Source organism: Prionailurus viverrinus, chromosome B2 (genome assembly GCF_022837055.1).
Source record: "Prionailurus viverrinus isolate Anna chromosome B2, UM_Priviv_1.0, whole genome shotgun sequence".
Lineage (NCBI taxonomy): Eukaryota > Metazoa > Chordata > Mammalia > Carnivora > Felidae > Prionailurus > Prionailurus viverrinus.
Window position 1 is genome coordinate 17,311,488 of NC_062565.1, and position 13,016 is coordinate 17,324,503.

The 13,016-nt window shown below is 42.3% G+C and overlaps 1 protein-coding gene across 4 annotated transcripts in view; it reads left to right on the forward strand.

Moving 5' to 3' along the window:
• The window catches only part of NEDD9 (neural precursor cell expressed, developmentally down-regulated 9), a 184,968-nt gene extending 180,108 nt beyond the window's left edge, over positions 1 to 4,860 (forward strand). For all 4 annotated transcript variants that reach the window (XM_047859718.1, XM_047859720.1, XM_047859721.1 and 1 more), the window contains 2 exons: positions 360 to 449; positions 2,519 to 4,860. In XM_047859718.1, the coding sequence (XP_047715674.1) occupies positions 360 to 449; positions 2,519 to 3,028 (600 nt within the window). In that variant the 3' untranslated portion in view covers positions 3,029 to 4,860. The remainder of the gene's footprint in view (positions 1 to 359; positions 450 to 2,518) is intronic.
• The last annotated feature ends 8,156 nt before the right edge of the window (positions 4,861 to 13,016 follow it).

Here is a 13,016-nt window from a genome sequence, read left to right on the forward strand (position 1 = left end):
CATAGATGATTCAACGAAACCAGGAGCGCAGCGTGGATCCCATTAGAACGCTGAGAAACAGTGTTGCTTAAGGAGGTTTGAAGGGGATTGTGGATCTCCAAGAATGGTGAAGTGGAGCAGAGATGGTGGCCTCTCACATGGACGCGGACTTTACTTTTCAGCCTTGACCTCCATGGTGACTCTGGAAGTCTGGCAAAGAAGCACACCAGGGCCTGGGGTTCACAGGGCCTAACTGGGCCTGTGGGAAATCACCAAGGCATTGGAAAATGAAAGGGTATTTACACGTTTGTCAATGAAATTGTTAGCATAAGTGAATCACAAGGGTGATGTAATGTTTTCTTTGTGTTGAAAAATAATAGGGCAAGGAAGAGTTTGAGAGGCAACAGAAAGAGCTGCTGGAAAAGGAAAATATCATCAAACAGAGCAAGATGCAGCTGGAACATCATCAGGTAAGTTCACTCAGAACAAAACCTACTGGGTATTGAAAAGATTTCCCACTTAATAAGGAAGGTGTTACTTCAAAAGATTATGGTTTTGATCCTTCCAGCATACTTTGGCATAAATAGGCTCTAAGGCATATAATAGGGTATAAGAACAAAGAGAAAGTTTATAGCATTGGTAATCCAGCTGGTGTTCCTGGATTATGTCCAAACAGCCATTTTTTCCGGGCTAATTCTTTATATCTAACATATTAGGACTCTTTGGGTTAAAGCTGTTGGTCTCAAGGAGCAGGACCCACTCAAGCTAGCCCAAGCAAACAGGTTCTATAGTAGGGGAATGCAAGAACAGAAAATGCAGATATAGCCAGGTCTGATGAGAGCTAGGACTATAAATTCTCTCTCCTTCTGTACTTCCTTTGCTTTTCTCTAAATCTGCTTCCTTCTCTATTTTCTAGCAGTTTCCTTTGCTTATCTATTCATTTGTCGCCCCTCTAACTTTACAGAACCCATAAATGGCCACTCAAAGTCCTTTCTACAGATGGCTTTTCGTCTCAGCTTCCTCAGCTGATGGTTTCCTACTGTGGTTCATCAAATTCCTCGAAAAAAAAAAAAAAAAAGAGCCTAATTGGGTCATCTCTATCTCTCTCTCTCCTACAACTCAAGCCTATGGCTTGGCTGTTTGTTCTTGGTCCAATCGAAGAGAACGAGGGCAGGATCAAATGTTTTCAAATTACATGCAAGCTCTTAAACAAGGGATTTGGGCAGGGCAGATTCACTCAACAGTTGGGCATGAGTGGGGCTGATAATGATGGGTATTGCTAGTAACTGGGCACAAAAAAAAAAAAAGCAATGGATTGAGGACTTATAAGCCTTTTAAATTGAAACGAAATGGCATGCAGAGACATGTCCTTGCTTTCGGACCAGCCAACTATGTGACCTCAGGCAAGTCACTTAACCGCCATGAACTTCAGTTACTCGTGTATAAAATGAGAAGATACCCCCAGCTCTCCATCTAATAAGATGATACATTTATGAACATATTTGCAACAGCATAAACAAGATAACTAACTTCAAACATCACGTTGTACCTGGTTATATCGGCTTTGGCATTTGGCCAAGTAGGACAGCAGGGCTTTGGGGAATTTGTTGAAACCATAGCAATTCCTAAGAGGAAAGCAGAGTCGGTTGAAAAGTAAAGCTCATTGTGCATTTCTTGTGGGGGAAGCTGGACGAGGCTATCCCTACTCTGACTGAGCCCCACCTTGGAGCAGATCACTGAGTCCTAAGCTAAGGTCACAAATAGTCCTCACCTGCAAAAGAAGGGTCTTTCCTGAGATTTGGTGGAATAGCATGAAATTATTATCACTGCAGCTTAAATAATTCACCAGCTGGACGCAGGAAGGGAAGAAGAAAGCTAACGCTCATTGAGTCTGTGTGTGAGGAGCTTTTCTTTCAACAGCTCTGAGCAGCTAAATGGTATGATGCACAATTATTCAGATTCCCTTAGAGACGCTCTTCTCCACAATGTACATGTATTTACGTGCAATAGTCTCTCCTGCAGTGCTGGATAATAACATTCACGGATCTTGACTGAAAGAGTAGGAGAAATGGAAAGGGGTCACAGACTGTCATTTATCTAAGAGTCTGGAAGGGACAGAGTCAAGGCTTTCCCAGAGAAGGAACCAACTCTCAGTTTCCCTCGCCACCACTCAACGTTCAATAAACATTTACACAGAGGCTACAATAAACCAAACACCATTCTGAGCACTCTGTAAACCTTAACTCATTTCACCTTCATAAAGGTGCAGGTAACAGAGCTGAGTCTAAGCGCGAGCTGCCTTCCAGCCTTAGGGCAGAAGGGACCAATATGCAGTCACAGGGGCCCGATTCCTTAGGGATCCTCTACGTTTCACACTTTAGGAAAGTCAGACAACCTGACCAAGGCCTCCCATCTAATGAGCACTTGACTCTTGTTGGGGATTAAAATCCCTGTCCTTGAACTCCAAGCCCCGGGGTTCATTTCCGGCACAGCGCACTTGCCTTGCCCTTCAGGAAATCTGCTTTTTGCTTCCTTGCAGCTAAGTCAGTTCCAGCTGCTGGAACAGGAAATTACCAAGCCCGTGGAGAACGACATCTCCAAGTGGAAGCCCTCTCAGAGCCTCCCGACCACAAACAGCAGCGTGGGCTCTCAAGATAGGCAGCTGCTCTACTTCTACTATGACCAGTGTGAGACCCATTACATCTCCCTCCTCAATGCCATCGACGCCCTCTTCAGCTGTGTCAGCTCCGCGCAGCCCCCGCGCATCTTCGTGGCCCACAGCAAGTTTGTCATCCTGAGCGCACACAAACTGGTGTTCATTGGGGACACGCTGACGAGGCAGGTGGCCACCCAGGACATTCGCCACAAAGTGATGAACTCCAGCAACCAGCTCTGCGAACAGCTCAAGACTATAGTGATGGCGACCAAGATGGCCGCCCTCCATTACCCCAGCACCACGGCCCTGCAGGAGATGGTGCACCATGTGACAGACCTGTCCAGGAACGCCCAGCTCTTCAAGCGCTCTTTGCTGGAGATGGCAACCTTCTGAGAAGGGCAGGAAGAAGGGGGAGCTGAGCGCGCCACCAAGGAAAACTGGAAATGCTATCTGGTTTTTGTAAATGTTATCTATTTTTGTAGATAATTTTATATGAAAATGAAATATTTTAACATTTGATGGGGTTAGATGACATTCAGAAATTCAGGGAGCTCGAGGGGGAATTTTTTTTTTTCCCGTGTGGTTCTTATGTAAACACGTAAGCATCTAAGGCATCAGCTGTACAGAAATGTGTCCATGTGCGTGTGTATGCCTGTGTATGCACGTTCGTTTGTAGACGTCTGTCCGAGACATTCCAGTAGAAAACATGAATTAAGAAGCACCTTAGTAACCACCTCCTAATGCTGCATTTTTTTCCTTTTTTTTTCTGTTTTTTTTTTTTTTTTTAGAAAACATACCAGCTAGTTGTAATATTGCCATATGTATACTAGCAATTATCCTGAGCCTGTCACTTCCAAGTGTGGGAAGCACGTATACATGCAAATGTTCACCTTCCAATAATGAGGCATGATGTGACTTGTTCTTGTTTTGGGGCCCATTTCAAAGTCGACCTTCTCGGGCACATTGTGGCAAAATGCCACACTTCTGATGGAGGAAGCCCTGTTAGAAGTTTCAGGAAGTGTATGTTGATTCAAGCACCGATATTTTCGAAGTATTTCAAGGCCATATTCCCAGTTGGGGCTGGGTTGTTTCAAAACAGAGAGGACATCACAATAAAAGGAGAGCACATGTTTCCCCGGGGCTTTTTGATCATCTGCGTTTATGAGTGATTTGGCCATGAGGCTTTCCAGAGGGTGTTTTAAATTTGCAAAGACCAGATTATTTGCAGCAGGAATCCATAAAGACATATCAGACTACGATTGTCCACAAAAAGCAGGGATGGTTCCGTTCTGTCAGGTTTAAGTAGAGGCCTTTTTGGACTCTCAACATTCACTTGGGTGCTACCACCGTCAGTACCTGAGGAAAACTGACCAGTTTCTTAGTCACTTAAAGGTTAAGAGCCTCCAGGCCACATTCTGTTCTATGAGGATCCATTGCTTGATCTCGCACCCTTCTTCAAACATGCAGCTGCTGACCCAACACTGAGCCCATCCAGCCTTTACAATTCTGTCTGGCCCACGGCCCTGTGTAAACAGCCCATTGCCATCTCACAGCTCAGCAAAGTCCATTCCATAGTCTTCCCCCTTAAACCTGTTGGTGTTGGCACAGTACAGACACAACACAAGCCATCAGATTCATCTTGGGGCAGATGAGACCTTTCCTACCCAATGGGTAAAGGTATTCTCACATTACCAAGTCAGGAAGCATGTTATCTATGGGCTTTTGGTCCCGTTCTTATTTAATGGTTCTAGTCTAGCCTATTGGAAAACATTTTTATTTTGCAATATATGCCTTGACTTAATTAAGCTTTCTTGTTTTAAAAAACAAATCATTGGAACAGGAAGGGATTTAAGAGAAAAGAATGTGCGATCTAAGTGTGATGGAAAAAAAAAAATCAGTGAAACATCATAGAAGGTGCTTTTGAAAACAGCCGTGATTGTAGCTCTCCAAGTTCTCTGTCAAAAGATGATTACAAATTGTATGGTTATATGACAAGTAAGTTTGTAGGGAGGAAGGAGACTGCTGAAAATCAACTAAGCAGGAGTTCATAAGTGTCCCTATAGATTCCATTGTATAATAATGTGTATTTCTTAGGAGATGGCAGACTTGTTCTAAGTTACGTGGTGACATTTCACGTTTTCGAAACCAAAACATTCAGTCTGTATTACTCTTTCCCATCTTGTATGTAAAGGTTATTTTTTAAACATTAAATTTTTAGATCTCGATTTCCAAAGGCACTGGGCTTTCTTTTCCATATTTCTCTTTGTCACAGAGCAATACTAGAGATCTGGATTTTTTTAGGAGAGTTGAGAGTTGTGTATTTTTTCACTTGGTGTCACTTCAGAGTGTATTTACATATGAAGAAAATTCTGCGATCTGTGGACATTGCCAAACCCAAATATCTGGAACAAGCCTTGGCTTCCCCAGAAAGCCTGTCCATTTAAATCATGGGTACGATGATTTCTACCATCATAATACAGATGATACCATTTGTGAGGTTTTAGAATCAAAGAGAGTTGCTTAATTCATTTTGGAAGAGACATAAAGAAACAGTTATAAGAAAAATAGATTTGATGAAAATTAGACATTCATATGCACATAAATTATTTTTAATGTTTAGCCCCCTCTTTCATACAGGTATCCTGTGAGATGAACAGATGAAGTTATTTGTATATATTTTGTATCATTTTGTCCACATCTATAAACATGAGCTGAGTTTTAAGAAAAGTGTCAAGACACTTCAATGGGGAATGAAGTCTTTTGAAAACATCGTACAGGAACAACTGGAACTCTCCATGGAAAAAAACGAAGACTTACCTTACAGCCTACACAACACTGAGATGGAGCATAGACTTACATGTAATACTTCTAGAAGAAAACATAGGAGAAAATCTTTGTGATTTCAGGTAGATAAAAGTTCCTTAGATAGAAAAATAAATAAGTAAGTAAATAACGGGTTATGATCTCCCGGTTCATGAGTTTGAGCCCCACTTTGGGTTCTGTGCTGACAGCTCAGAGCCTGCAGCCTGCTTCAGATTCTGTGTCTCCCTTTCTCTCTGCCCGTCCCCAACTCATGCTCTGTCTCTCTGTCTCTGTCTCTCTCTCAAAAATAAATGTTAAAAAAATTAATAAGTAATGAAATAACTAAATAAATGAATAAATCATAAAAGAAAAAAATCGATAATTTGGACTTTACCAAAATTAAAAACTCTGCTCTTCTAAGGAGACCATGAAAAATACAAAAAGGCAGCCCGCAAAGCAGGAGAAAATATTTGCATCACATAAATCCACCAGGGACATTAATCAATGAAGAGATGATGAAATTTTTTTCAATGGGCAAAAAATGTGAACAGAAACCTCACAAAAGAAGACATATGAATGGGCAATAAGTAAATGAAATGTAAACACACCAAATAGAGTCAATAAAATTAAGCAGGCAAGCCATCCCAACTGTTGACAAGACGGGAGCAAATGGAACCCTCATACACTATTGGTGAGAGTGTAAAATGCTACAAACACTTGGGAAAATACATAGGCAGTTCCTTAAAAAATTAAATTTATGCCTAATGTATTACTTAGGAAACCCTCTCGTACGTATTTACTCAAGAGAAATAAAAGCATATGTCCATACAAAGACTTGAAGAAGAGTGCTTATAGCAGCTCTATTTGTAATAGCCAAAATCTAGAAACAACCCATCTCCATCTGTGTGAATGAATAAAACCACTATTGTGTATCTACACAGTGGAATAATACACAGAAATAAAAAGGAACTACAAAATTGAAACAAAAACAATATGATTGAATTTCAAAACCATTGCGACATATAAAAGAAGACAGACAAAACAGACTACATACGGTATGTTTCCATTTACACAAAATTCTAAAAATGCAAATTATAGTGACAGGAAGCAGCTCAGTGGTGTCCTAGAAAGAGGAGGGGTGGCAGGGATTCCAAAGGAGCTCAGGGAAACTTTGGGGAAATGATGAAAATGGCTATTTTATTGACCATGGTGATAGCTTCACAGGTATACACCTGTCAAATCATCAGTTTGTACACCTGAAATACATACGATTTATTCTTTTGTTAGTTATGACTTTTTTAAAACTAAATGATCTAAATGCACCAATTAAAAGTCAGATTCTCAAACTGGATTTTTTTTTTAAAAGCAAGACTAAGCTATATACTATTTAAAAGACACTGCACTAAATGAAAATATACATATAAGTTTAAAAGCAAAGGGATGGAAAGAGATGTACTGTGCACATTCTGATTTAAAAAGAAAGCTGGAGCAGCTACATTAGCAGACAAAGAATTGAGAACAAGGACAAAGGAGGACACTGCAAGATAAAAGGGTCAACTCATAGAAAAAATTATTTATTTTGTATGTACCTAATCACAAAGTTTCAAAATTTATGAAGCAAAAACTGATATAACTGAAAGGAAAAATGGGAAATCTGTAATTAAAGGTGGAGATTTAGATACTTCTGCCTCAGTAATTAATAGAACAAGTAAACAATTACCAGTAATAACTGCTAAAGATTATTCCAGGGAGCATCTGGAACTCCCTACACTGCTGGTAGGAATGTAAAATGGTGCCACCATTTTGGAAAATGGTTTGGCAATCTCTTACAAAGTTAAATATACACTTACCATATAACCCAGCAATTCCAATTATAGGTATTTACCCAAGAGAAATTAAAATATGTATGTCCAAACAAAAAACTAACTTGCTTTATTCATCATAGTCCCAAAGGAAAACAATCCAATGGCATCCACAGGTGAGTGGATAAATAAATTGTGGTCTATTCATACAATGGAACACTATTCATTAATAAAAAGGAGTGAACACCAGTAATTTCTCTGACAACAGCCATAGCAACATTTTTCTAGCTATGTCTCCTAAGGCAAGGAAAACAAAAGCAAAAATAAACTATTGGGATTACATCAAAATATAAAGCCTCTGCACAGTGAAGGAAATAATCAACAAAACAAAAAGGCAACCTATAGAAGGGGAGAAGATATTTGCAAATGGCATATCCAATAAGGGTCAGTATCCAAAATGTATAAAGAACTTATACAACTCAATACCAGAAACCAAATAATCCAATTAAAAAATGGGCACAAGGGGCGCCTGGGTGGCTTAGCTGGCTGAGAGCCCGACTGTTGATTTCATCTCAGGTCATGATCCCAGGGTTGTGGGATTGAGCCCTGTGTCAGGCTCTGCACTGAGTATGGAGCCTGCTTAAGATTCTCTCTCTCCCTCAGTCCCTCTCCCCTGCTCCCTCTCTCTCTCTCTAAAAACAAATAAAAAGTGGGCAGAAGCCATGAACAGACATCTCCCTGAAGAAGAGATACAGATGAAAAATTGATACATGAAAAGATGCTCAACACCACTTCTCATCAGGGAAATGCAAGTCAAACCACAATGAGATACCACCTCACATCTGTCAGAATGGCTAAAATAAAAAACACAAGGAACAAGTGCTGGTGAGGATGTGGAGAAAAAGGGACCCTCGTGCACTGTTGGTGGGAATGCAAACTGGTACAGTCACTGTGGAAAACAGTATGGAGGTTCCTCAAAAAATTAAAAATAGAATTACCATAGTATCCAGTAATCACACTGCTGGGTATTTACCCAAAGAATGCAAAAACACTAATTCAAAAGGATACATACACCCCTATGTTTATTGCAGCATTATTTACAATAGTCAAATTATGGAAGCAGCCCAAATGTCCATCAATAGATGAATGGATAAAGAAGGTGGTATACATATAAGGAATATTACTGAGCCATAAAAAAGAATGGCATCTTGCCATTTGCAACAACATGGATGGAGCTAGAGAGCATGATGGGAAGCAAAATAAGTCAAAGAAGGACAAATACCATACGATTTCACTCATATGTGGAATTTAAGAAACAAAACAAATGAACAAATCAAAAACGAGACGAACCGAAAAAACTGATGGTTACCAGAGGGGAGGTGAGTGTGGGGACGGGCGACACAGACAAAGGACATTAAGAGCACACTTACATGATGAGCTCTGCGTAACGTACAGAATTGCCGCATCATATTGTACACCTGAAACTAACATAGTGCGATGTTAACTCTAGAAAAAGAAAGTAACCAAAACAAAAATAAATAAATAAATAAAAAGGAGTGAATTAACGACACATGTAACAACATGGATGGATCCACCTTAGAAACATTTTGCTGAGAAAAAGCCACCCAAATAAAGAGTACATATATACGAAGTTCTAGAAAACACAGATCTACTTGGCAGTTAACAGACATCAAATCAGTGATTTCCTGCAAGGGTGGGAGTTGGGAATAATTCGGAAGAGGACGAGGGAATTTTTTGGTGTGACGGACATGTTTTATTTCAGGGCCATACATATGTGTTATATCTGCACTCTACGATGGAAATGTTTTATCACTTGCGCTGTCCAACATAGTAGGCAACAGTCACCTGCGGCTACGGAGCATCTGAGAGGTAACTAGCACAACCGAGGGACTGTTTTAAGTTTCAGTTCATTTTAGTTCATTTTAAGTAGCCATATGTGGTTAGTGGCTACGGTATTGGACAGTACTGTGTCTACATCTTCAGCCTTAGGGTAATTACGCAAGTGCAGAAATTTGTCAAAATTATAATATCTACTCAAAACGGGTGCATGTCATCACAGGTACATCTAGCTCAATAAAGTTGATTTTCAAAAGAGGTGAGGCATTTCCCAACTGATTCTAATGTTCCATTTTTTTGTCAAACCGATACTGCCAATGAATTCACCAAAAACGCTGGCAGCCCCCCCCCCCCAAAATAAAAAAAAAGGGCAAATCAGAAAGTTCAGCTTTTTAGTGACAACCCCGGGCTAGTTTAAGACTCACCAGGAAGACAAAGACAGTCTCCTGCTCCCCTAGTCAGTTAAAAGTCTGTCTGGGCTTTAGATGTTTCCCCACATACCACATCCACATTCTTCACAGTTTTTGAGGAAGGATGACAAAAGAAATTGCCATTCACCAGAGGATATGAAAAACAAGGATTCGTGCATTCATTGAACATTTCTTGCCTGGCCGCCACAGCACGGATCGGCTGTGCCCATCAAGGCAAGGGCGGCCCCAGCCCGAGGAGTCGCCCAGCCTCCCAGCCAGGGTCTCTACCTGCTCAGCAAATGTGTGGTGCCCCAGCGGGGGCAGGAAGGAAATGGAAGTCCTGCTCTCTGCTTTGCTTTGTTTGAAGCCAAAAGTAAACATGCTTTGGAAACAATTTAAGACAGATTACAGACAAAAGCCCAAGTGAAGGTCAATCTTGTATGAAGAGCTTTAAAATACAAGTACTTTTTAGACGGGACCCAAGAAAGTGAGAGGACAATGAAATCCATACAGAGAAAAAGAGAAAGAACAGTCAAAGATTGCCTGGCCTGTCCGGGGCTTTGCTCTAAGGATTCCCATTTGCTTAACACTTGGGAAGTTCTTCTCGAAAAGGCGGCCGTCATGATAACAAATGCCGTGTTCTGAACACAGCACTTGGTAGGGTAGAAGGCGGTGAGGACGGGCCTCGAGGATCCTGAGAGCTCAGTTAGGAAGCCCTCGTGTCCATTGTAGGAGAAAGGGCGAAGGGAGCCTGGGCCAAAAAGGAGAGAGAAGCAGACAGACTCCAGGCGTATAGGAGAGGGAATCAACACGATTGATGAATTGCACATGGCGCCTGATGCAGGGGTAGCTATGCTGAGGGTTTCTGGTTTGGGCATCGGGACGGATGTGGACCCATTCTGAACTAGGAAGCACCACAGTTCTGGACGTCTCCACGAAAGCAGCCTGGGGTGAACACTATCCCAGCCTGGCACTGAACCCCGAGGCTAGGCAAAAGAGGGAATAAACAAGGCCATAGAAACCCCAAACAGTACCACGGGAAGACTCCGTTCAGCCCACCCTTCTTTCTTCCCAGGTCCTGAACATGTAGGCACACGCTTATTTTGTGCTTGAAAGCAAGAAAAGAAAAGAAAAAAACAACCTTGAAAGGGTTTTAATGAGTAGAGGCCAGTACACCAGAGAGAAACCTTTAAAAGGGGCAACGGAAAAAGTTGGGCAGGCTGACTTTTATCTCAGGGTTTACTGTTACCAGTCTCTGACACAAATTCCTCCACCGCCTGGAGGGAAGACGGAGCCCATACCTCACAACACGATTTAAGCCCATCTCCTACCAACTATAATTAAGAAAACTGAGTTAACAGAAAGGGCACCCTCGTTTGTCTCCTCGTGGACAATTTTCCAGGGAGACAAGAGTCAGCAAGGAATGATGTTAAATGAAAACATACCCTTAATTTTCTCCGGCCCGCCTGGCAGTTAGGATACCATCAGACATCAGACACTATCTACCCTTCCCCCACAGCAGTTACCACGCGAAAGCAGTTTATGAGTCTCCTTTATGACCCAGGGAGCATAACAGAGGGTTTTTTTCAGAACTGCCTGAGCCCTTTGTGATTTAAATCCCTATCAAAGAAGTTGAAGTCTCGAAGAACAATGGTTCTGAACGGGACATTTTAAACACTGCAAAAAGAAGCAACATATTCCAGAGTCTTGCACAACGTCGAACTACCAAGACAAAGGGGTTGGTGTGGTGTATTTTTAGGAGGATGTAAAAATGTAAATGGACCGCTTGAGTTAAGGTTGTCCTTCCCCCTGGGCAATTATTTCCACCTATCTGTCTAGACATCCAATCAACACTAGGGAGAAAACCTAAGAGTTGACAAAAGAAGGTTTTAGTTGAATAATGGGTCCCCCGGTCTTGTTTGCAAAAGGAAAATCAACAAGCAAGAAAACAAAAGGTCTGCAAAGAACCTTCAGAAGAGGGCCTGTGGGGGCCTGTTGTGTGGAGGAAAGCGTTCTGGAGAAAAGTTAGCATGTCCTGTCGCTTGCAAAGGGGACCAGACTTGCGTGTTTACACTTCCCAGGCAGCCGCCCTTATTGGAAAGGGCCCTCCAAGAGTCCTTCATGTCCCTGCCACTGCAAATGGCCTATGCTCATTCACTCCAGGTAACAATGGCTTTATCTGGACACCACCTAGGATGGTTCTGAAGCTTTTCATTTAGTGCCTACCATTTTGCTGATCTAAAGCAGAGTTCACTCGGGAGCCCTCAGGGTAGCCTCACACAGCGCCCTCCTGTGGTGAGTTGGGGAAACAAAAAGTCCGGAAGGGCAATTTGGCTTTTCTGACAGATTCTGCCACCACCCTGCTTTTGCAGGAGATGCTAACGCAGACCTCGCTCGATGTCACACATATAAGCTTTTTTTAGTGTTTTTATTATTTATTTTTGAGAGAGAGAGAAGAGAGAGAAGAAGAGAGAAGGAGACACAGAATCCAAAGCAGGCTCCAGGCTCCGAGCTGCCAGCACAGAGCCCGATGCGGGGCTTGAACGCACAAACCAGGAGATCATGCCCTGAGCTGAAGTCGGACGCTTAACCGACTGAGCCACCCAGGCGCCCTACAAATATAAAGCTTTTATTTATTTATTTATTTTAATTTTTTTTTCAACATTTATTTTATTTTTGGGACAGAGAGAGACAGAGCATGAACGAGGGAGGGGCAGAGAGAGAGGGAGACACAGAATGGGAAACGGGCTCCAGGCTCTGAGCCATCAGCCCAGAGCCGGACGTGGGGCTCGAACTCAAGGACCGTGAGATCGTGACCTGGCTGAAGTCGGACGCTTAACCGACTGCGCCACCCAGGCGCCCCCAGCTTTTAAAAGAATTCTGCAGTGCTCTAGAAACACATAGCACTGCCAATATTTCTATGCCTGCACCTGTCCCTATTCTATTGTATATTTCAGACATAGGGCATCTGGAGTTCTTCTTCTCCATCTCATGGCCTGGAGTTCAAGTCATGTTTGCTGACTGGCTAACTGACCACATGAATGAATCTATTCCCCGACCGTCTCCTACCAATCCCACATTGGAGAAGCCCTTTGAACCAAAAGGACTTTGCAGGATCCTTAAAGATAAAAAATAAAATCTGAAATCCCTCCAAAGGGCAGGATTTAGAGTACTCATAAGTCCCGGTTGCATCGTTTCCCTTCATGTAAGTGATTTTCCATCATTCCTTTTAGTGCCTTCTTGTTGTGGTGGTTGTTGTTGCTGGGTGACTGCCATTTCGCTGCCAGCAATCTCCTGAGGTGGGATTTCCTGTTTCCTAGCTCCCTGCGGGCACAGCTCCAGGGCACTCCCTTGCAAGTTGGTGTAATGAGGCCAAACCTTCTGTCCCTGGATTTAGAATCCGTGGCTTTGGATTAACTGTGTTGTTACGTTACCTTGTGTGCTCTCTCGATGGGACTCGCCACTTCTGTTTCTTCCCCATCCTGATACTCAGATCTTTAGACATCACAG